The sequence below is a fragment of the Brachyhypopomus gauderio genome, chromosome 21, assembly GCF_052324685.1.
Source record: "Brachyhypopomus gauderio isolate BG-103 chromosome 21, BGAUD_0.2, whole genome shotgun sequence".
Lineage (NCBI taxonomy): Eukaryota > Metazoa > Chordata > Actinopteri > Gymnotiformes > Hypopomidae > Brachyhypopomus > Brachyhypopomus gauderio.
Window position 1 is genome coordinate 1,563,807 of NC_135231.1, and position 25,351 is coordinate 1,589,157.

At 45.0% G+C, this 25,351-nt stretch overlaps 2 protein-coding genes across 12 annotated transcripts in view; both read right to left on the reverse strand.

Moving 5' to 3' along the window:
* Positions 1–10,062, reverse strand: part of arhgap46b (Rho GTPase activating protein 46b) — a 65,752-nt gene extending 55,690 nt beyond the window's left edge. Inside the window, exon 1 of the mRNA XM_076983672.1 lies at positions 9,889–10,062. Within this exon, the coding sequence (XP_076839787.1) occupies positions 9,889–9,902 (14 nt within the window). The 5' untranslated portion in view covers positions 9,903–10,062. The remainder of the gene's footprint in view (positions 1–9,888) is intronic.
* Positions 10,063–12,688: 2,626 nt separating this feature from the next.
* The window catches only part of sulf2b (sulfatase 2b), a 103,182-nt gene continuing 90,519 nt past the window's right edge, over positions 12,689–25,351 (reverse strand). For 4 of the 11 annotated variants that reach the window (XM_076984647.1, XM_076984650.1, XM_076984651.1 and 1 more), the window contains 10 exons: positions 23,983–24,115; positions 21,507–21,729; positions 21,096–21,327; positions 20,876–20,972; positions 19,153–19,247; positions 18,997–19,059; positions 18,443–18,612; positions 18,138–18,280; positions 17,797–17,920; positions 12,689–15,369 (listed from right to left, as the gene is read on the reverse strand). In XM_076984647.1, the coding sequence (XP_076840762.1) occupies positions 14,663–15,369; positions 17,797–17,920; positions 18,138–18,280; positions 18,443–18,612; positions 18,997–19,059; positions 19,153–19,247; positions 20,876–20,972; positions 21,096–21,327; positions 21,507–21,729; positions 23,983–24,115 (1,987 nt within the window). In that variant the 3' untranslated portion in view covers positions 12,689–14,662. Of the gene's footprint in view, positions 15,370–15,911; positions 15,966–16,726; positions 16,761–17,796; positions 17,921–18,137; positions 18,281–18,442; positions 18,613–18,996; positions 19,060–19,152; positions 19,248–20,875; positions 20,973–21,095; positions 21,328–21,506; positions 21,730–23,982; positions 24,116–25,351 lie in introns of all 11 variants that reach the window. The other 7 variants (XM_076984654.1, XM_076984653.1, XM_076984657.1 and 4 more) reach the window with 7 other exon arrangements.

Below are 25,351 nucleotides of genomic sequence, written 5' to 3' on the forward strand. Positions count from 1 at the left end.
GTTTAGAGCGTGCACCAGAGCATTACCAAGCTTGAGTTTCACACAAAGCCTCACAACAGTGAGAGAGAGAGAGAGAGAGAGAGAGAGAGAGAGAGAGAGAGAGAGAGAGAGAGAGAGAGAGAGAGAGAGAGAGAGATGTATTCATCTTTCACTCAGCTGCGCTGGATGGGTAGAGGGGAAACTGTAGAGGAGGTTGGAACAGGACTTGGAGCAGGTCAAGAAGAACTGGGGTTTCTCTCCAGATGGGGCCATTTTTCTTTACAATGCTGTGGTGCTTGTGTAAGAACCAAACAAGAGAGCCAGAAATAGAGTGAAGACAGTGAGAGAGAGAGACAGAGACAGAGAAGGAAGCCAGTTCTAAATCTGCCAAAACATTTAGTCACATCTGACTGGGGGATTTTGACCATCTCCTAATGATAATCCGTTTAATTCCAGAAATTGCTCTCAGAGTCATCACTCACATCTATAAGAGAGAGAGAAAGAGAGTGTGGAAAAATGACAGGCAATAAAAACCAGCAACAGGTCAGGCACATCATTAGCAGACACACAAACACAGCTGTACTTCTCATCATAATGCTTCTGTGGAGAACGGCAGTGGACAAGAGTGGAACTGACAGCAGTGGATTGCATGTGGAAATGATGTGTACAAACCCCTGGAGGTTAAGGCAGGCTGAGGCAAATAGACACTGCTCCCTTTTATAAGTTTAGAGTGTGATGTTATGCATATATGCGGACGGCAGTAGTTGTAGTTTGGGGAGTCTAAGAATAGCCATACGAGATAGTTAAGCTTGACGCGTTTAGTGCAGGTGTATTCTGAGCAAGAACGCAGAACAATGCTGTAATCACACAGGTTCTATCAGAGGCTGGTCGTGTGAGATGGGTCTACAGCAAAGGTGACCTTCCCATACATGCAAAATGTAAGAAGAGCATTACGTGAACCTTAGACAGATGGAGAGACAGGACAGGGGTGCACAAACACAATGCTCATTAAAGCCAAAAGCTTCTCTAATGTGTTCAGTGATTTCCTAGTAGCCTGGGTGGTGTGTTTATTAGGGCACTGAGAGTTTTGTGAGTGTTGCGAGTATTGAGAGGGTTATCTCCGGGCTCAGCACTGGGAGCAGTATAACAGCACGAGCGTGGGGCTGGGGCGCAGCGTAAGAGGGCTCAGCGCTCCGCTCAGGGAGCAGTATGAGACCGCAAGTGCTGAGCTTAAGAAGCAGTGTAAGAGAGCTCACGCTGGGCTCACGGTGCAGTATAGAGGAGCGAATCATGCTGGTCTCAGGGAGCAATAGAAAAGCACGAGCGCCCGGATTGGGGCGTAGTGTGAGAGCGCGAGTGCTGGTCTCAGGGAGCAGTATAACAGTGTGAGCGCTGGTCTCAGGGAGCAGTATAACAGTGTGAGCGCTGGTCTCAGGGAGCAGTATAACAGTGTGAGCGCTGGTCTCAGGGAGCAGTATAACAGTGTGAGCGCTGGTCTCAGGGAGCAGTATAACAGTGTGAGCGCTGGTCTCAGGGAGCAGTTTAACAGTGTGAGCGCTGGTCTCAGGGAGCAGTATAACAGTGTGAGCGCTGGTCTCAGGGAGCAGTATAACAGTGTGAGCGCTGGTCTCAGGGAGCAGTATAACAGTGTGAGCGCTGGTCTCAGGGAGCAGTATAACAGTGTGAGCGCTGGTCTCAGGGAGCAGTATAACAGTGTGAGCGCTGGTCTCAGGGAGCAGTATAACAGTGTGAGCGCTGGTCTCAGGGAGCAGTATAACAGTGTGAGCGCTGGTCTCAGGGAGCAGTATAACAGTGTGAGCGCTGGTCTCAGGGAGCAGTATAACAGTGTGAGCGCTGGTCTCAGGGAGCAGTTTAACAGTGTGAGCGCTGGTCTCAGGGAGCAGTATAACAGTGTGAGCGCTGGTCTCAGGGAGCAGTATAACAGTGTGAGCGCTGGTCTCAGGGAGCAGTATAACAGTGTGAGCGCTGGTCTCAGGGAGCAGTATAACAGTGTGAGCGCTGGTCTCAGGGAGCAGTATAACAGTGTGAGCGCTGGTCTCAGGGAGCAGTATAACAGTGTGAGTGCTGGTCTCAGGGAGCAGTTTAACAGTGTGAGCGCTGGGCTTGGGGAGCAGTGTGAGAGTGTGAGAGTGCGAGCGGTGAGTTCACAGAGCAGTGTAGGTGCACGAATGCCGGGCTCAGACAGCGCCTGGAGGGCAGCAGCCTACCACCTCAACGTCAGTCAGGTAAAGCAGTGAGCTATGCTCTGCTGAATGATCCAACAGAAAACCCCTGGAATGGTACACTCCGTTTTGTGTGTCTGTGTGTGTGTTTCTGAGAACCAAACTCACACACACACACACACACACACACACACACACACACACACACACACACACACACACACACACACACACACACACACACACACACACACACAGACACAAAAGAGATGGGATTTACATATGATGTCTGGAAAGAACTGGACGAGAAGGAGCCAACTGGGAAAAGGAACAAGAGGAATAAAACATGTAGTCTTATGAAAGTCAAGAAGAGAGAGAGAGAGCGTGTGTGTGTGTGTATGTGTGTGTGGATTCAGCTGTGGGTATGTGTTGGGTGCAGGTGGCCATTTCTTGTAGCATAGAGACCAGTTCCTTTTTAACTTCCTAGCCCCTGGCCCCTAGGTACCTCACACACTCCAAATACACTTAATGAACAGGTTACACACCTGAGAGTTTATTCAGGCCCCAGAGCGAGACTTCAGTGCACATGCCTGAACACAAACACATTTACGCCCTACTGCCTACAGGCTGCATAGGTCAACTTCTTGAGTATTTGTTTCACATAGATTACACTGTGCCTGTGTGTGTGTGTGTGTGTGTGTGTGTGTGTGTGTGTGTGTGTGTGTGTGTGTGTGTGTGTGGATTCAGCTGTGGGTATAATAGAGCTTTTCATTATGTAGGTCTTCCCTGGTTGGGCTCAGTAGTTCTTTTCAGACATATGGAGCTACAGTGACACATGCAAACTGACTTTTAATTAACTGTGGCTATGAAAGCCCACTCAAACTCTCTCTTCAACAGGACTCTCTTCTGTTCTTTCTTTCACTCTTCACTTTCACTCACACACTGAACAACCTCTAGACATCCAATGTGGCTCAGTGCTAATATGCTTCTTGTCGTTAGCATTCCCAGAGTGTGCCCTGCCGTTAGCGGGGTTTAGCTGACCCTTCGCTCCATTCCAGCTGGGTCACCCTCAGTATGGTCGCTCTCTCGTACTGGCCACACTTTCTGAAGAGTTTTGCTGCTTCAATGTCTGAATTTAAGGGAAGCTACTGTCTCCCAACCTGAAGGAATAATGGATGTCGAGCATTCCACAGGTCCTGTTGAGGGCCACGGTCAGAGGACACGCCTAGCCCATCCAACTGGTATATTGAGTTTTGGTGGTTAGCATTAATAAATGCTCCTTTATCTGGGCCCTTTAGACCTTCAAAAAACAGTAACAACCCAGGGCTTTTATTCTAGATAGGAGAAACCTTTAGCCACTTATATTAATTAATATCAATATCATTGAGGGTGATGAGCAGTGCAAGCTTAACAAATGTTTCGGGGGGCATCTCCAGTACCTCTTTCTCCAAAACTGGCCTTGTGGTTGATACCAAAATAAACTACATTTGAATGAACACATATGTACTCCAATGTACCATGGATTTGCTTGGACAACTCAATAGCGGCATCAGCTTACCATAATGTGCAGGGGTGAAGTGTGTAGTAGGCAATTTTGAACCCTGGTTTAGGTTGCTTCACACAAAACTGTATGCCGTGCTGTAGCAGCAGATAAAACACACTGCGCCCGAACACACCTGTGAACACACTACTGAAATGGCCATAGCTCTGTCGATCAATTTCTTGTGTTTTTTGCTGTTAAGGCATAAACATGCCATTCGTAAGTTCGAGCGCTGCATTCGGACATTTTCAGCCTGGTTTATATAGCCTACTGTATGCTGCACACGCCCCACATCATTAATTAGATCATTGTGACTCCTTCTTTCCATAAACACACTAATCATTACGGCTGTTTATTTTCTTCGGTTTCTACGTAATTTACAGGGGATGAAATTAGCCTTTGGACAGCGCTAAGCTGGGATCTATTACAATTAAAGGCATTAACATACCAGAGTTAGCATCTGTGCTAGCCATGGGTTTAACCACAGACAATAGCTGGATTGTCACCTAGACGAGCCTGTTAACGAAATTAACCTTCTTAGAGCAAGGGGCCCCAGAATGTCTGAATGTAACAGGGCAAGACAGAGAGGGCAGAGGTTCTAGTTCTTTCCCAATCCTTCACCTCACCCTGCACAGCTTGTTTGAACATTTTTCCTGCTTCCAAAACATCTCACTAACTTGCTTTAAACAACTAACTTGCTTCACGAGTTTAAAATGGGTGGAAAATACCACAGTGTGTTGTGCACAGGACCCGCATTTAGATCCATTGATCTGGATCAAGTTGTACTTCCTCGACTCAGTTCTTCTTGACTGTATGTAGTATGTTGTGAAGACATTTGGGTAAAGCAAATAACATTTGTGTTCATGCCTCTTCGAGCTTTAATAGTGAAGCAAAATAAAAAACTGTACTGGTTGTCTCCTTAACCCAGACAGCCCATGCGACAGAGATGTTTCACCAGCTCTCCTGACATTTAGAGAAGAAGTAGCATGTTTGTGTCTCGCTCAGTCACACACACAATCATACGCACACATCTTTTCAGTGTGGGTGAGATAAGCAGGAAGGAAGAGGCAGAAAGCAGAGCCCTTGTGCGCTGACCGAGGCCTGTCCCCTACATCCACACCGCTCAGATTTACAGTTCCTCAGCGTGGCAGCGGACGTTTGCTGAACACTCTCCAAACGGGGGAGCTGGACGCTCGCTGCAGAACAAAGGACTGGCCAGCGTTGAACCCTGACCGCTTGAGAGTCAGGAAAACAGATAAGAGAAAGAGAGAGTTGCATGAATGAGGGCAAGAATGTGTGTGTGTGTGTGTGTGTGTCAGCAGAATGTCAGAATCAGCCTTGAGGTCTTCGTGCACCAGGGCAAAAATGCCTGTCTTCACTTTGCCTGTAATACCTTCGGAAAATCTAGTGGGGACACATTGAGTGTACAAGTTCAGTGTGCACAAATATATTATGGAATAATTCAGAGAAAGTAAAGGCAATCGTCACAAACTATAGCGACCACAGACAGAAATGCCTGGTTTTACCTAAAGATGGTGCGTTTCCCAGTCAAGACTAGCTGCCCATCTCCTTGACTGCTGATCAAAATAGCGTGGAGTGTCACCATGGAGACAACGGCCAGGTTTATTGTCAGCCAGGTGGTGTAACTGACTGTAGGAGAAAACACAGCTTTAGGAAAGTAAGTATGTTGTTCTAGTAAATCTGGCCTCTGTAAACAATGGTGATAGAATCACCTCTTTAATGCATCCCATTAAATTCCCAACCACAAGTTCCCCTATTGCTCAAGCATACAAAAACATCAGGTGTGCTTGGTACATGAACAGGTAAGTAAAGGCCTAGTTTGTGTGCGTGAGAGTGAACAAGCCTGAGTGTGTTCTGCAGAGTTAATGAGTCAATGAGTCTTACAGTCAGTGTGGATGGGAAAACCAGGATGACCCGTCTTACTTAACGAGGTGTATTTCAGAGTCAAATGGGATAATTAAGTGTGTGTGTGGTGTGTGTGTGTGTGTGGGGGGGGGGGGTAATTATCATAAAGATCATAAAGAGTGGATGTTTCAGAGCAAATATTGAGTTGCATTCTAGAAACAATCCCGGGTAGAAATGTCTTGAACATTAATGCCTGTAATCCTCCCAGTATTCTATCAGTATTCTACAATTCTTCTACAGAAAAAAGCATGTAAAAGCGTCAAGCCACCAGGCCCATAACCAGAATATTTTAGTTCCAGGGAACAAGAACCTTGGTGACAAACAACCACACCTCCTGGCCATGTAGCTGCTAGCAAATAACGGGAACTAGTCAAGAACAAATTCTTTGGAAAACAGCATTTGTCAAAGACGGGACGTTGTCTCAGGACATATGTGACAAGGGGAGAATGTGTGTATCACACGAAGGGACACAGTGTCATTAAGTGGAACTTTTTCAATTAGAGGGATTTAAAAAGGACAACACAAAGGACTGAGATTTTACAGGGAAATGAGATAGAACACAGTGACTGTTCCTGTCTTTAGCGCACCCCCCCCCACACACACACACCCACACACACACACACACACACACACACACACAACACACACACACCCACACACACACACCACACACCACACACACACACCACACACACACACACACACACACACACACACACACACCCCTACCACCCACTCTCGTTTTGGTGCAGTGGTCCCTGGCTTCTCTGATCCTCTGAAGAATGGAACATGTGGTAGACATCCTGGGAGCAGCCTGTCCTATGAGAGGCTGGACCTGAGCAGCTACTGCAATAATGCTTGGCTGATTACAGCAGGCCTGGTCTTATGCAGTGGGCTCTCAAATTTGACAACCAGTGACAATGTATGTTCAACAAACCATGCCCTGTGGTTCAGTCCCAAGGGAACTGATATATAGCCTGATACTCCGGGGCTAACAGGCCAAGCCAGTACAAAATTCAGTCTGGTTTTCTGGAACACAGATCCCATCTTAACCCCCCCCCCCCATTCCAGCCTCGGTCAACCAGAGGGGAACCACCTGAAGAGAAGCCACCCTGACCGCTGCCTTTCTGCCCCGCCGGCCTGAAACTCAATGTAGGCACGACCGGCTTAATGATCTTAATGGGGTCCCAGTCTGCTCATCTTAACGAGGAAAGTTTGAATGGGTTACGGTAGTTAGCTTGCCGCTCCATGACCATGTGTGTGTGTGTGTGTGTGTGTGGTGTGTGTGTGGTGTGTGTGGTGTGTGCCCCAGGGCCTGCCTGGCTCACCGGCGTATCAGAATAGTGCTTGCAGACAGCCGCAGACGGGCCCCCCGCTGCGCCTCTAATGGCTGCTGGTCCAGACAGCAGTGTGTGGAGTGGAGGAGATCTGAGCTGCTTGGGAGGGGGAGGGGAGGGGGAGGGGAGGGGGGGGGAGGGGAGGGGGAGGGGGGGTGTGGGAGGGGAGGAGAGGAGAGGGGGAGGGGAGGGGGGGGGGAGGGGAGGGGAGGAGGAGGGGAGGGGAGGAGAGGGGAGGGGAGGAGAGGGAGAGGGGGAGGGGGGTTGTGGGAGGGGAGGGGAGGAGAGGGGGAGGCGAGGGGAGGGGGGGTAGGGCACGGGAGACACTAGGCAGGAATCTATGGGCCCTCCATATTTTGCTGGTCAAGGGTTGATGTGAGGCAGTGAACATAGATACACTTGCATTTGCAAGCACACAAACACATACACGCATGCACATGTGCACACACACAAACACACACACACACACACACACACACACACACACACACACACACACACACACACACAAACACACACACACACACACACACACACACACACACACACACACACACACACACACACACACACACAGAAGACTGTCTATGAGTCACTTTCTCGTTGCCACTGCAGTTTCTCTAGTTCATCGCCTGAATTACTGCCAGATGCGTGTGTAAGTGCACACACACACACACACACACACACACACACACACACACACACACACACACACACACACACGCACACACACACACACACAGCTGTTGCTGAGAGGCCCCTTATTTCAGAATAAAACAAACTCTTTTTTGTGGTTCTTGTAGACAAAAGGGGTAGACCATGGCCCAAACTATGGCACACAAATGGGCCCACGTACAATTTGCATGTGAACAACACAGCAGCTGGAGCACAGTCAAACCTACAGTCATTATATTCACCACACTGAACAACATATACACACACTGCCAATCAGCATGCATGACTGTGTTTGATTTCCTGTGTAAATTCACCACAAATCCTACGTATGTGATCATGAAAACTCACACCAATACAATCCCACACAATTCCACCTTTTCTTAGCACTGAACTTCACAATTTCTAATTCATCTATAATTGAACTGTGAAGAGTTTAGAGAGAAGCGGTCGCTGGGGCAACTGAGAGAGTGGCGGACAAACAAACAAACAAACAAACAAACAAACTCCATCAGAGCGCCACACCAAGTCAAACAGCGAAATAAAAACACTGTTGTCATCACTGTTTGCTCGCTTTATTCAGGTAAAGGGACTCGGCAAACAGATGAAGAGAGCCACACCTTCTCCACTCGCCAGGCATTCCACACTGGCCTCCGTGGAACAATCTAGAAACATTTAGAACAGGACCCAACCGGCAGACAGGTTGGGTCGGCCGGAAAGCGCGAGGGGAAGAGGTGACGTGTGTACGACTGGGGAGAACTAGCTGGACGTAGACGCGAGCCAAGGTCGGACACACGTGAATAGCGAACACGTGACTCTAGCCAGTGGACGCTGACCTAAATTTAACAGCTAATTTAACAGTGGGCTCAACACATTTTCACAATCAACAAATATCAAAACAGTTCATCTTTATAACGACTTTTGACTTTCTTCCCTCTCTTATTCAAAAGAGGTTAAAAACAAGCAATGGAAACTACACAATAAAACAAATCAAAGTACACCAAGCACTACGCTGTTGCCACAAAACCTTTCTCAGCGCTGCCAAACCAATTTGACCAATTTGTATATTTTATCTGGGAAGGCTCAGAAGAGGAAACTAGTAATTAAGTCTCAACCGCGGTCCAACGAAGCGACTTCGCAGTTTTTCCATGCCACTACAAAGGAAAGAATACGGTACTGTATCGGGTTGACACATGCCATGAATATAACTTCTGCTCAACATGCAGCTTCCAGTGATGGGAACCGTCCATCTGGGCCCAACTGTAGTGATGGGGGTTGGAATAGATGTTTATTTGTTTATTTATTATATTATATTATTATATATAATAATATAATATAATAATATAATATCATAATAAAATAATATAATATATATTTATATACTCTAAAACCTTACAAATAAATGAGAATACAAGTAGTTTACCAGTTTAAACACATTATTGCTCTTAATATCAGACATATGGCATAGTAAATAATTAAAGAGTGTAAAGGCAAGTCTTGTTTGGCCTGGGTTTCTCGGAATGGACATGAGGTTCAAATGAACCACGTCCGCGTCCGCGTCCGTTCTAAGGTCATTAACGTTGATACCTGACAGTAACGCTTGATTGGACAGGCCCGTCAAGTCGCCGAGAGCGGAACAATCTCACCGGCGTGATGCGTCTGTTCGGCAACATGCCGGTCAAGATCAGACACGCTCTTTAAACCTGGCGCAGTAATCCATCCTAATACACGGTTGTCAGGTCTGCTGAGGGTTTAAAAAGGTTCCCCAAGGCACTTAGCCTCTATGACCTTGCGTCCTGCAACTGCAAGCTTGGCCTGTTTATAGCTCTTTTATAGACAGTGTAATTCCGAAGTGGTACATTGGTACTGGTATTAGTGACACGATACCGACATAATTAGTAACCTACTGACCCCAAAATACTCGTGCAAGAAATCTTTCAGCAAACTTCTGAATAATGTCCTAAGTGCGGAATACACTACAGCCTGTATCTTTAATAACTAACAAATCTTCACGGTCATTAAACAGGCTAAAAAAAGCCTACCCAAGTTCGCTGTAGTCTATTTTCAACTGAATTATGTTTAAACAGAGACACGTTAACTGCCCATTAAGATCAACAATAAACCTGGTCTATATGAAAAGACGTGTCATCACATGAAATACAGTATATACAGTTGAAATGTCTCGCTGTTACTTTCAGTAGCTAATGAACGCAAAAATGAACGTAAAAAGAAAGTGGTCTGAGCGTCTTACCTTCGTTCAGCCATTTCCTCACATTGTATGGAAAAGAGTCGAAGTAAAAAAAACGGAAAAAAAGTCAAATAGGTTTTTTTTCGCAGAGCTACCGCAGCTCTTCTTAGAGGTAACTAGAAGTCACTCCGTCCCACAGGCGCTGAAGCCGACCGTCCGAGAGGGGTATTCCCCCCGCCCACTGCCTGCACGCGGAGCGGCCCGACTCGGCTCGGCTCGGCCCGGCTCGGCTCAGCTCGGCTCGCTGCGTGGGGAGTCATTCGATCTGCCTCGAGTAGTGCCATATTATCAACAAGGCTGGAATTCCTCGGTTTCGACGCTGGTTAATGTGCTACAACAGCGACATCTGCTGGTAGTAATTGTGGCGATGTTCAGGTCGACTTATTGTGCCGAAGTGTCAAATTGAGGTTTTGGTTGATTGACTTTAAAAACTGACGTTTGGTAACATTATTTGGTAATGGTAAATTTACGTGTTAACCGTACTTCCCAAACTCAGAGCTACATAGTATGCCGTTAATCGTCATCTCTGGGCATTGGGTTGTTAGCACAAGAAAGGTACAGGAAGACGAAAAAATTAAGAATTTAAAAACATTCTTATGTAACCTACTGTGTCGGAACCACCACGTAGCTTGTGATTTAGAGAGTTAACTCAGGTAATGTAGGAACATGGTCCAACCCAAATATACCCTATATTGCCTTCATGCAGATTGACCTGTACACAGAGCCGGAGTGGCTAATCGGGAGATTCGGGAGGATTCCCGATGGGCCGGCTCATGTCAGTCTCTAGTTTGGGCCGATTGGGAGGGAAAAATTATTTTGGGCCGTATTTGGGCATGAAACTCCCGGGCTGAAAAAGTGTCCCACTCCGGCCCTGCCTGTACATTTAGAGTACATTAAAGTAAGCTTCTCATCACTCTAACGAACTAAAATATGTAAAACAGTATTAACTAATTTAAGCAATGACAGCAATGATATGTACTTTTAAGGACATATAGGGACATTTATGGACACATCATGCCACAGACAAACAAATCCACACATGTATAGTTATTTAGAGTTTGGTTAGATGTTAAAATGCATTTGTAAAGCTGTTTTGTGATAACATACACACGTGGACAAAATTGTTGGTACCCCTTGGTTAATGACAGAAAAACCCACAATGGTAACAGAAATAACTTTAATCTGATAAAAGTAATAATAAATAAAAATTCTATGAAAATGTACAAATGAAAGTCAGACATTGCTTTTCAACCATGCTTTAACAGAATTATTTAAAAAAATAAACTCATGAAACAGGCCTGGACAGAAATGATGGTACCCTTAACTTAATATTTTGTTGCACAACCTTTTGAGGCAATCACTGCAATCAAACGATTCCTGTATCTGTCAGTGAGACTTCTGCACCTCTCAGCAGGTATTTTGGCCCACTCTTCATGTGCAAATTGCTCCAGCTGTCTCAGGTTTGAAGGGTGCCTTTTCCAGACGGCATGTTTCAGCTCCTTCCAAAGATGCTCAATAGGATTTAGGTCAGGGCTCATAGAAGGCCACTTCAGAATAGTCCAGTGTTTTCCTCTTAGCCATTCTTGAGTGTTTTTAGATGTGTGTTTTGGGTCATTATCCTGTTGTAAGACCCACGACCTAAGACTGAGACCAAGCTTTCTGACACTGGGCAGCACATTTCTCTCTAGAATCCCTTGATAGTCTTGAGATTTCATTATACCCTGCACAGATTCAAGACACCCTGTGCCAGATGCAGCAAAGCAGCCCCAGAACATAACAGAGCCTCCTCCATGTTTCACAGTAGGGACAGTGTTCTTTTCTTCATATGCTTCATTTTTCCATCTGTGAACATAGAGCTGATGTGCCTTGCCAAAAAGTTCAATTTTTGTCTCATCTGTCCATAGGACATTCTCCCAGAAGCTTTGTGGCTTGTCAACATGAAGTTTGGCAAATTCCAGTCTGGCTTTTTTATGTTTTGTTGTCAACAATGGTGTCCTCCTTGGTCGTCTCCCATGAAGGCCACTTTGGCTCAAACATCGACGGATAGTTCGATCTGAGACTGATGTTCCTTGAGCTTGAAGTTCACCTTGAATCTCTTTAGATGTTTTTCTTGACTCTTTTGTTACCATTCGTGTTATCCATCTCTTTGATTTGTCATCAATTTTCCTCCTGCGTCCACGTCCAGGGAGGTTGGCTACAGTCCCATGGATCTTAAATTTCTGAATCACATGTGCAACTGTAGTCACAGGAACATCAAGCTGCTTGGAGATGGTCTTATAACCTTTACCTTTAACATGCTTGTCTATTATTTTCTTTCTAATGTCCTGAGACAACTCTTTTCTTTGCTTCCTCTGGTTCATGTTGAGTGTGGTACACACCTTGTCACCAAACAGCACAGTGACTACCTGTAGCCCTATATATAGGCCCACTGACTGATTACAATATTGTAGACACCTGTGATACTAATTAGTGAACACACCTTGATTTAACATGTCCATTTGGTCACATTATTTTCAGGGGTACCATCATTTCTGTCCAGGCCTGTTTCATGAGTTTATTTTTTTTAATAATTCTGTTAAAGCATGGTTGAAAAGCAATGTCTGACTTTCATTTGTACATTTTCATAGAACTTTTATTTATTATTACTTTTATCAGAATAAAGTTATTTCTGTTACCATTGTGGGTTTTTCTGTCATTAACCAAGGGGTACCAACAATTTTGTCCACGTGTGTATGTTGTAAAAAGCGTTATATAAATAAAACTGACTTTGACTTTAAATAAAGGCAACTTTCTGGAATCACAATTTGGGCATTCAACACTTTATTCACAAACTAATGATCAAATGTGCACTGGTTAACCAAAACAAAAATATAGGTATGATAAATCTATATAACTGTACAGGGCATTTTGTTAAAACCATCTGTTAAAACCATCAGTTAAATTCATCTTTCAACTACAGTAGCCACTTTCACAGTGCTGAGAGAAAACATGTCTTTCAGCTGTCTTCTGTATGTAACACCTCTACGCCACTGGTACTGGGTTTCACCAGACAGAATCACGTGCAAAACTTTGTGTATCCAGTCAAAGGGGTCTGGGAAACAAAAAATAATGTGAATTTTCTGAATTTTATGGGACAGGAGCTGTAGGAATCACAAGAGACAGCCAACCACAGTCAAATGTGTTTTGTTTGCTGTTCAGGAAAGTTTATCTGATACATATAAAATGTCCAGTCTAATTTTCCAATATACCTCCAGGTCCATCTGAGACAGCACTGTTCTAAAATGCTGCAGATGGTGATGAACCAGATGGCAAAACAAGATATAACTATCACTTTGACGTTAAACAAATACAGACTGGAAAAAATAACGAGCAAAGGTGAGACCTACAGCTGGATTTATAGTTTGTCTGATGGTCAATTTAGTCTCCACTATTGTGGCTCATATAAAATATACTTTTTACCATGTACAGTATATTAATTGCAAACATACATTCAAATACATACTGCCATTTTATATATTTGCTCAGACCTTAGTAGCACCATGTATAGCACAATATCTAAGATGAAAGTTAAAAACAATGTGACACAGAATAATCACATCAAATTTTTGTTTTCATTTTGTCATAAAAAGAAAACACAGTGACATTTTGCCAGTAGATATAATCAATTTCTTTGACCTTTTACACACATCTTGCTGCAACCAGTTTCTGGAGTGGCAGGTTTTTTATTCGAGTGGTTCATTAATGATAATGTTTAGCGCTGATTAAGTTAACTGTAACATTCTTGAAGGAGTGGAGCTTTCTGGAATACACATGGCCACACTGGAGGTGTTGGCCTTCTTTCAAAGAAACGGTCAAAACGTGGTTGAAAAAATAAAGCAGAGTCACAGAGTATTTGAACAGAATCAAAACCCAACATTCTTCCTATTGAATGGTAATGAAAATATATATGGCACAATTTAACACGCACCTACGTGCATACACGGCTGAGATTCAGACACTTTCTAATCGAACTGACTTTGCGATTCATTTCAATTTGTAGGCAAGATTATCCATTTTGAGCCATTTGCTTGATCCTCCCTAATGCCAAAAGCTGCTGTTTGAATTGTATGGGCTTTTAGCGGCCCGATGAAGACGCCTGTTCTTTTGTTATGTTGCTATGCAGGTGTTGCCGAGGTGTGACTGTGCTAAACAGGGCTGGAGTGGAAGCTGCAGTTAGCGCAACCTACAGGCCGGGGTGGGAAGTGTTGTGCTTCAGTGGGGCAGAGAGTGAATGAGCCGCATATGGATGTATGCCACGTGGTCTCAAACTGTGTGGGACGCAAACACACACACACACACACACACACACACACATGCGCGCATATGCAAACAGTCACTGACGTTTACAGAAGAACAAAACAAAACATAAAAATACTCATGGACTCGATATAAAACTCCTGGTGTGGATCGACGTGAAAGCATCGAGTTATCTTCTCACTGTTGTTTTACTCTTGTAACTATAAAAAGAAAATCTTCCAAAATGTTAAATGAAGAAATGTGCTCCGTTCGAAGCCTAGATCTCTGGAACAGGGGTCACACAGCAGGGCGTTCTCCAGACGGGGGGGTCTCAAAGGAGGCGTTGAGAGTCGGCTGATGGGGGGGGGGGGGGGGTCTGGAGGGGAGAAGCGGCTCTGAGGACGGACGCTGACGGCAGAGCAGGAGGGCGAGGAGAGAGGTCGGTGCCAAACGTCGCGCACACTCCATTTGTCTTTTCTGAGCTCTCTCTCGCGTAAAGCACTCAGACAGAGTCCTGCAAAAAGTCGCTGCAGTCACAGTGGGTGGAGCCGGGCCTCCTCCGGCATGTCCGACTTTTGATAAACTCCTCCTCCACATCCTCCTCCTCCTCCTCTTCAGCGTCTCTCTTCTCTCTCTGTCTCTGGCTGCCCCCTGGCAATTCGTTCAGGAGCTCTGGCGGAGCGTCCCAGTCGGGGTCTCCCCCCTCGTACGGTACAGAAGAGAGGGAATGCGGCAAAGGAGGAGAAGAGGAAGAGGAAGAGGTGGTGGGAGGGGCTGTGGATGGGGGACGTGTCTCGTGGTTTAGCCCCAAAGCGTCTCTCAGAACCTCGGCTCCGGCCTCCCTAAGCAACAAAGCGGGCGTGGCCAAGGTGGTCAGGTAGACAACCGAAGCCGATTGGCTGGTGGAGGACACGAGGGCGCGGCCTTCCCCTCTGTGTCCTTCGTCCCGGCTGTGCAGATGGGGCGGGTGGCCGGGCCGGTTGCCGCTGCTGCTGAGGAGTGTGAACATGCGGTCGACGGAGTGTCGGAAGTGGGCCCAGTCCTCCAGGCTCAGGGTGAAGTTCAGGTCGAGATCGTAGGCGTGCTCGTCAAGTTTATACAAGGGTTCAAGTTCAGACCAGTTCGTCGCCCATGGAAATGGGTAGGTGCTTTCTGGGTCTGCCTCCTCCTGGCTCTTATCCCTCCCATCCTTCCCAAATCTGCCCTCTACTGGTACACACACACACACACACACACACACACACACACACACACACACAAACAAGTTCACATGTTCTGTTCTAGATAAAAAAATATTTATATGTATTTTCAGTCAAAGTGACATAATGCCAGCATGGTCTTTGGGAATGGACTGATGAGTACAGAGTAATGAGAGAAATAAACCATGCTCATGATCAGGGAGAGGACAGAGACCACATAAATGCTCTAGGCAGTCCCTTATAAAGCCAGAGAGACAAATGATGCACTGAGGAGGTGCAGAGCAATGGAGGAGGTGACTGCCCTCTGGTGGCACAAAACAGAATGGCATGACAGGATAGCATCAGCCCAGGTGCAATCAGCTCCATGCAGTCAAACTAAAATTAAAAATTTTCCTCAAACGGGCAGTGACATGCAGGTAAAAAACTTAAGTCACAAAAAGAGGGAAGGGAAAAAACAGAGAAAGAGAAAAAGAGAAAAAGATGAGTTAGACTGGGCGGTGGCTTGGTGGTGTTGTATCCCAAGGAACGTGAAGTAGAACTGTCCAAACTCACAGTGATTTCGAGGCAGGTTTCCTCATTTTGGGCCATTTGCGACGCTGAAACTGCCTAACGCCACAAGCAACGATAAGTCAGACTGTTGCCCCGCCTCCCAGACTTAAGCAGGTGATTAGAGAGCCAATCAGAAGACCCAATAGCTTTAACATGTACAAATTAGCAGGCAGACGACACATGCAAGAGGTAGTGATAGTGAAGGAGACAAAGGTGCATAGAGAGAGAGACAGAGAGAGAGACAGAGAGAGAGAGAGACAGAGAGAGAGAGAGAGAGAGAGAGAGAGAGCACTGTGCACTGCCCTCCATGGAATTAAAATAAATGAAGGAGAAGACAATGTAGACTGTCAAGAAATGTCCACTGCACATAAAGCAAAAAGCAAGTGATTCCCCTTTAATGAAGCTATCTGGCAGACCTGACAATTAGCAGAGGAACTCAGTGTAAACATGTCGACGGGACTGCTACAACCTAAAATTAACGGAGCTGACACTCTCCTTATTCTAACGAGTCCCACTCTCATTTTAGCCAAAATACTAAACAGTTCTAATCAGCTTCCAAAGCCAACTGGTCTTAGACTGGTCATGAGAGTCCTGTCTGGAGGTCCTGTCTCTGAGGTCTTCTCCTTCATTCTGTTATGAGCACAGCCACAATTTGGAACCTTCTTTTGAAATCTTTCAGCAGTGAGGTATTTATCTGCATCCACAAAAGTGTTGCAGGAGAACTGTTGATCAAATGGGTTAGTTGGGTTTTTAGACAAGCTAAATTAGTCACGCGCTACTCGACTTGAAATCATATCAAACGCAGTCAGCACAGATACCTGTATTCATCATAGCTGCTTCTCTCTTTACCTCCTGAAGAAGAGACAATATCGTTAGTTTGAGCTTGAAGACTTCGACACATTCACTTGCATTTTTTTTAACGATTTTAACAATCTCCAGGGCTAATTACATGATATTATGACTGCCGTTACCGGGTCTGTGTGTACTAGGACTAGACGCTCTTTAGATGGACGCTGCAATGCCCGTTAAGTATCTCCACTGCAGCTGAGCTTAAGATGAATGGTTTTATTGTTATAATTGTTGTGTATAACAAAATATATATAGTTTCTGTGGTGACAAACAAAGAGACGTGTTTCTAAGCAAGAAGGAAGCACATTTATGTATAAAGGTTCAACAATATGGCCTGTTCTTTTGAGTTATGATGGACTTGAGCCACAGTCTTGGTTGCTGCCAGAAGACTGCAGGTTATGAAGCGTCCCAGCGAAGGCGAGGGCTAATGTTGTGGGGAGTAGGGCTTTAGTCTAGCAGCCGAGCAGCTGAGAGACCGCACCAAAACAAGGACAGGAAGCAAGGCAGGGCCAGGGTAGGGTGAGGATGAGGATGATGAAGACGCAGATCGTTGCTCTCAGCACTGATGTATTGGGGGTGCCGCGTGTAATTTGGGAGCAAATATTTTATTGTGTTTGTGTGTGTGACTCATGAACCTTTGTGCATGTGTGTATATGCATGTATAAGCATGTGTGCGTAACTCGTGCAGCTTTGGGTTTGTGTGAGTGTGTGTGAGTGTGTGTGTGTGTGTGTGTGTGTGTGTGTGTGGGTGGGTGTGTGTATGTGAGTGTGTGTGTGTGTGTGTGTGGGTGTGTGTGTGTGTGTGTGTGAGTGTGTGTGTGTGTGTGTGTGTGTGTGAGAGTGTGTGAGTGTGTGTGTGTGTGTGTGTGTGTGTGTGTGTGTGTGTGTGTGTGAGAGAGAGTGTGTGTGTGAGTGTGTGTGTGTGTGTGTGTGTGCGTGTGTGTGTGCGTGAGTGTGTGTGTGTGTGTGTGTGCGTGAGTGTGTGTGTGAGTGTGTGTGTGTGTGAGTGTATGTGTGTGTGTGTGTGTGTGAGACTCACCCAGGTCCATGTTGCGTGTGCGTGGGTTACACTGTTTATGACCCTTGCAGCCTCGCAGTTCCATGAGCTGAACATGAAGCTGGTTCAGAATGTGCCGATCCAGCGTGTTCACTGCATTCATCAGCTATAAGAGAGAGAGAGAGAGAGAGAGAGAGAGAGAGAGAGAGAGAGAGAGAGAGAGAGAGAGAGAGAGAGAGAGAGAGAGAGAGAGAGAGAGAGAGGGAGGGAGGGAAAGAGAGGGAGAAAGATACACGCACACACACACATAGTGTTTATTATGTTTTCAGTACAATTCCTAGTGTTTATATTTTCATCTCTTTTGATAGGTGGTAAGCCCTGACCTGGTATGGATCTGTATTGAGGTCAAAGTACTCCAGGAAGCCTGTAGCAAACTCGCAGAACAGGAAGTTGTGTGTCTCATTAATAGTCCTCATGCACCAATAGGTGTTGTTATTGGCGCTGGTGCACGCACAAAAGGATCCCACTGGAAACAACAGCACAGCCAAGAATGAGGGGAAGAGTTGAACAAACATTGTAATCACAATCAAGGGTGCTTGATTTTGTGTGTGTATATCCTGTGTGTGTGTGTGTGTGTGTGTGTGTGTGTGTGTGTGTGTGTGTGTGTGTGTGTGTGTGTGTGTCATACAGGTCCAGAAGGGGGCAGTCTGCCAGTGCTGGTTGTCGTGGGTGAAGCAGGTGAGGCCGGGCATGCTGCACGTGTCGTTATTACGGAGACGCTTCAACAGTTTCCGCAGTTTCTTCCTCCGCTTCTGCTCCATCAGCAGCCACGCCTTCTTATCTTTCTCCTGGCCTTTCCTACACACACACACACACACACAAACACACACACACACACACACACACACACACACACACACACACACACACACACACACACACACACACACACACACACACACACACACACACACACACCATCAGAGTCATGCCTTCTCCGGCCCTTAAAATCTCTCTCTCTCTCTAACACAGGCAAACACACACACATATACACACACGCACACACATATGCACATATATACCAACATACGCACACGCACCTGCCCTTAAAACTCCTCTGTTTCTCTCTAACTCACGCAAACACACACACACACACACACACACACACACACACACACACACACACACACACACACACACACACACACACACACACACACACACACGTTCATCTTTGCTCACCTGAATGGATGAATGCTGCCTGATTTATATTTTTTCAGTTTACTCTTGAACTTGGACTTGTAGCTGAAACATATCAGTAAATCCCATTTACATGAGCTACACAACCTTTACAATTTTTACCATATTGTAAGTGGACCTATCAGCTGTCACCCTTACATGTATTTGTTGCAGTCACACTCCTCTGGTCGCACTTTCTTCAGGTGACCCCTGACCTCTCTCAGGTTCTTAATCTTTGTCTGTAGCGTCTCAATCTGGAGAATATAGAGACCGTGTTCATCCATGTACTGGATCAAGGACCCAACAGGACCGCTTCTAAATCTGGTATCAATGTTCAACATTATATTTCACTGCTTCTCAGGTATTACCAGGACCAGTACAATCTGAAGGAATTGGTCATGTAGAAACAGTATTTTGGATGTTATTCCAACACATATTTATGCTGTTCTACCTAAACAGCACGTTTGTCAAGTTTAATTTGAATCAACAGAGCGTCAGTGTGAAACTGACATTTAAAAATATAAGATATTTGTTTTTCGTGATATATGAGAACAGCAGGGCCTTTTAACTGCCACACCTGTGAGAGTTATGTGTGTACATTTTTCATTTTACATTCAGGGCCAAGACATTTTGCCTTGTATGGTCAACATCTGAGAAAACCTCTCATTTTTACAGGAATTTGATGAATGCCACGCTATCTTCAAACTTTGCAGATAACATCAGACTGCCTTTACATATTTGTCTGTAAACTGTTTTGGTATGAACATATTATTGTTTGGTATGAACATTTCCTGATTTTTCCCATGTAGGTGCAAAAACACAAGGCATGCAAATATAAGCAAAATAGGAAACTTTACCCAGTAGAGCTTCCCTAATTGGTGAACAATTTGTCTCAAACGGTACAATTTTCCAGTATGTGAGACTGAATAGGTCTGTCTGTCTGGGTCAAAATCAGACAAACTACGATAGTTTCAGTAATATGACTCAAAAATGTCATACTGGTACCCATTTGATTATTCATGAGTTTTAACTGTTTATGAAAAATATGCTAACTTCCTGAAATACTACTTTGACTAATTTTCTTAAAGATTAATAAAAGATTCATGTCAGCCATATTGATTTAAAAATTCGTAATGTTTTGATAATTATTGAGGTTCAGACTCTTGTGAATATTTTTGATTGTGGTTATAGGGTGAAAACCTGCAAAAGTAGGATGTGCATATTATGTAAATCAGAGCAAAACAAATGAGTGGAGCTTAACATTATATTGGAAATCTATTTATTTAGTTTGATCCAAGCAATGTTCTGATGTGGAATATCTTCAGGAATATATTTACAGTTACAAAATGTTAAAGGCTGCATTACTGCACCACCTTCATGCCAATGAAGGTCCCTTTACTCGCCTGAGTCATTTGACACCTGCGTCACCTTACTGGTGGGTAGACCTTTGGCCCTTACTGTCTTGGCCGTTTTGTTTTACCCAAGAAAATAGTGAGAAGATGAGAAAAATCGAAAGAACAATGAGTTTTGAGCTCGACATGCTTGTACTGCTGTAAACATGTGAGCATGTGTGTGCATGTGTAATGCAGGTGCACGTGTACACTGTGGGTGTGTGGTCTACCTCGTGTACACTGTGGGTGTGTGGTCTACCTCGTGTACACTCTGGGTGTATGGTCTACCTCGCGTACACTGTGGGTGTGTGGTCTACCTCGCGTACACTGTGGGTGTGTGGTCTACCTCGTGTACACTGTGGGTGTGTGGTCTACCTCGTGTACACTGTGGGTGTGTGGTCTACCTCGTGTACACTGTGGGTGTGTGGTCTACCTCGTGTACACTGTGGGTGTGTGGTCTACCTCGTGTACACTGTGGGTGTGTGGTCTACCTCGTGGTCTATGTGAAGTTTATGATCCTTCCATGCCTGCAGTGATCTGTACAGTCCGACATCACATTTGACTGTATCGTTGGCCAAGATGGCACACCTTGGAATAAAACAACAGCAGCTCTTAAACATAAACATAAGCACAGCAAAACACACATGCACACAACCCCTGCAAACGTTACTGCATAATGTGGTTTACTCATACACACATATACTCCCTCACCTGTGGGTGACTTTAATAGATGAGGGCACTGCCAGGCTGTTGGTGATTTGAGGTTCCGTTATTGGGCCCATCCCACTGAACCCCTCCTCTTCCTGTTGGGCGTGACTCAGGTTCTTGCTGTTGGCTGGCCGATAGCCATTCTCCAGTTTCACTGTGTATAAATCTCCACCCACCTTCCACGAGACAGCGCGCGTGTACCGGTTCCTGGAGTAACCCTTGATGGCCTTCAGTTCTGAAGTTCAGTTCAAACACGCAAGAAGGGGTAATATTAGACTTTGTCCACTAGGGGGCAGTAGAGCATTAATGAAACTGTCAATGTGAGCAATAGGCGCAAGGAAAGAATCAGACCCTTCTGCACCTGACTTGTTTTGCGTTATTTCTGGTTGGACCCTGTGTCTGTATTCCACCTACTTTTCTTGGACAACAGTTTCTTCTTCAGGGCACTGAGTCTGTTGTTTCTGAAGTCACAGTTGCAGCCATCAGGTTCCGTGTCAGCATGAGCTCTTGTGCTCCGTTGGTAGAGCTCGGACGGCACGCTGGACATACGCTGCCCCCTCGGGGAGGAGAGGCTGGCCATGCCCTTACACTTATACAGCCTCAACTTCCCTGCCGAGTCCTCCACACACTGCCACTTCTACAGAGAAGGAGAAATGGAGCCTGTATCTACAGAGGTACACGTATACAATCAAACCATGACCTAAGCAGGCATATATATATACACACACGTACACAGAGATAAACGCCTCCTGGATTTGTTTTCTGTTTATTTTCTGAAGGCGTTTTTCTCACTAATGAGCTATGTTTATCTCACACCCTTGACACGAGGAGTGCAGGTGAAACCCTGAAAGCCAGCGCCTGGTCGCGCGCTCGCCTCGTGCACGTCTGGCTGTGTCGATTAAGCGGTGAAAATTACCTCCTCGCTCCTTCTCTGTCGTCTATAATTACCGCGCTATGCCACATCTCCTCGTTAAAAGCCTCGTTAATGAAGAACTGAAGTTCCTCGCTCTTCGTCTAATGCACTGCCGCTCGGTTTCTGTCAGGTCGTTAAGAGCGAGGCAAAGAAAACACGTCCACGGTTCAACGTCCCGCATATGAAGAAAAAGAGGGAAATCAGAAACGTACCGAAAATAGTGGCCGTGACACAGAATTAATTTTTTGGGGAAGGTGCTATACCAAAATAACGACACCTGTTTTATCTAATTAAACGAGCAACCAGTAAAATCTTAACAGCTAATGCAGCTCAGTCCCTTGATATGACATGAGGAACGGGTGAATGTCTGGGGACCCTTCTAAATACTTTTACATTAACAGGAAATCATGTTCAACAGCTTTAATTGCTAAAGTTAAAGTGAATAGAATCTTACTAAAAGTGCATATATTCTGTGAATATATATTAAATGAGCAATTATTCTCTCTCTCTCTCTCTCTCTCTCTCTCTCTCTCTCTCTCTCTCTCTCTCTCTCTATATATATATATATATATATATATATATATATATATATATATATATATATATATATATATATATATATATATATGCTGTCAATTCCAGGTGCCGCGATTAAAAGTCATCACCAGGATTTTGCTCAGGCTTCCTGGATTGTGTTGATTCCACTAATTTTACCTGGATTGCTAATTAGAAAATCTAGCAAGCTTGAGCAAAATCCTGCTGAGGACTTTTAATCGTGGCACCTGGAATTGACAGCACTAATATATATACATACATACACACACGATAATTTGACCACAATTGATCATTCATTTAAAATAACACTTTCATTGATGTTCAGATAATTAAGTAGTGCGTACAGTAATATAAGAATCCATGTAGTTATGTCTTCGTAGTCAGCATGACGAACAAAGAGCAGCATTCTAGTTTGTTTATTTTCCAGTTCATTAAGAATATAATTGCTATTTTTAAGTGTTTTTTGTGTTTTTGTTTTGACCATGAAATGAGAACCGATGGTGTTGAACAAACATTGTAATCACAATTAATGGTGTCAAAGAGCAACAAAATAATCAAAGTCACTGACGTGTTATTAAAACAAGTTTCATAAACTAAAACAATGCTTGTCTTCTGAACTGGATCTCATCCCTTCTGAATGTGGAGTATGTTTGATTTCAACGGCCAGCTCAAGGTTACAGAGGCACAAGCATGTAATAGCATATTTTGCATTCTGCTTAAAATAATAAGTATCGGTTTGGTGTTTTGTTTCTAGTCCTGCCTGAAGTTGATGTGGTATTGTCTATATTTCTTTGTACTACTACAACTTCTAATAATAATAATAAGACATGCTGGTATAAATGCCAGCCAATGACATGCAGCAGAAATATAAATGCTGATCACAAGTCTCAGACTTGTACAAAGTCTTAGAAAATTCTTAGAAAATGGAAAAAAAAACAACAGAATACTGGTTAAGAATAACTGTTTTTCAGGAGCTGACGTCTACAAGAAGACAACGAGATTTCAAAGGAGACTGGGAAACAGAAGAGGCAGATTGACAGGGAACAGGAAGATAAGCGGCTTGAGACAGGGGAGGAGGGAGGACACAAGAGCGATGCACTCTGGGTGAGAGACGAAAGTCCCCGGAGGACGAAGCCTCCTCCCAGACAGAAAGGAAGAGCTGTAAGCCTCAGGTGTGTCTGAGCCGACAGCTCCAAGCTGTCTACCACTGTGCCTTCATTAGCCATCACAGTGTGTGTTTGTGCGTATACATGTTTCTTCTCTATCTCTCTCTCTCTCTCACACACACACACACACACACGCCTATCGTTTTTGATGTCCATTTTTCAGACATGTCCTCTGAATACACTTGATCTGCACTACAGGTTAGAGCAGCCATGCCTGCACTCCCCGTGGATTCAGGAGGACGTCCCGTAAACATACCTGCCCGATCTGTTCGCAGGGCGTCTGGTACTCTGCGCGCTGACACAGGTCTTTGACACGCTGGTACTTGGGAAGATGGTTTTCCTCCTGCGCCACCTCCTTCCCATCATGCACCACTTTGTGGAGCAGTTTCCTGTGAGGGAGGAAACTCTGTAAGAACGTCCCTTTCTGACCATTTCACCATTCAAAAGCAGAAAGAAATTCCTCCAGTGCTGTTTGGCATTTATTGCCCTATTGCCCTTTCTAGTCTCTTTGCTTTTGCCACTCAGTTAATGGTTAGTGACGAGCACAGACAACTATTTGAAGTGGAGTTACAAAAAGAAGGCACACAAAAGATGATTCAAGAACCTCTTTGAGAAACCAAATGTGAGAACAACAATCTCAGGGCAACCCACACACTCACACTCACATCTACACACATGGACTCACACCCACATCTACACACATGGACTCACACCCACATCTACACACATGGACTCACCCACATCTACACACATGGACTCACACCCACATATACACACATGGACTCACCCACATCTGCACACATGGACTCACACTCACATCTACACACATGGACTCACACTCACATCTGCACACATGGACTCACACCCACATCTACACACATGGACTCACACTCACATCTACACACATGGACTCACTCACATCTACACACATGGACTCACACCCACATCTACACACATGGACTCACACCCACATCTACACACATGGACTCACACCCACCTCTACACACATGGACTCACTCACATCTACACACATGGACTCACTCACATCTACACACATGGACTCACCCACATCTACACACATGGACTCACACCCACATCTACACACATGGACTCACACCCACATCTACACACATGGACTCACACCCACATCTACACACATGGACTCACCCACATCTACACACATGGACTCACTCACATCTACACACATGGACTCACACCCACATCCACACACATGCACTCACACCCACATCTACACACATGGACTCACCCACATCTACACACATGGACTCACACCCACATCTACACACATGGACTCACACCCACCTCTACACACATGGACTCACTCACATCTACACACATGGACTCACTCACATCTACACACATGGACTCACCCACATCTACACACATGGACTCACACCCACATCTACACACATGGACTCACACCCACATCTACACACATGGACTCACACCCACATCTACACACATGGACTCACCCACATCTACACACATGGACTCACTCACATCTACACACATGGACTCACACCCACATCCACACACATGCACTCACACCCACATCTACACACATGGACTCACCCACATCTACACACATGGACTCACACCCACAT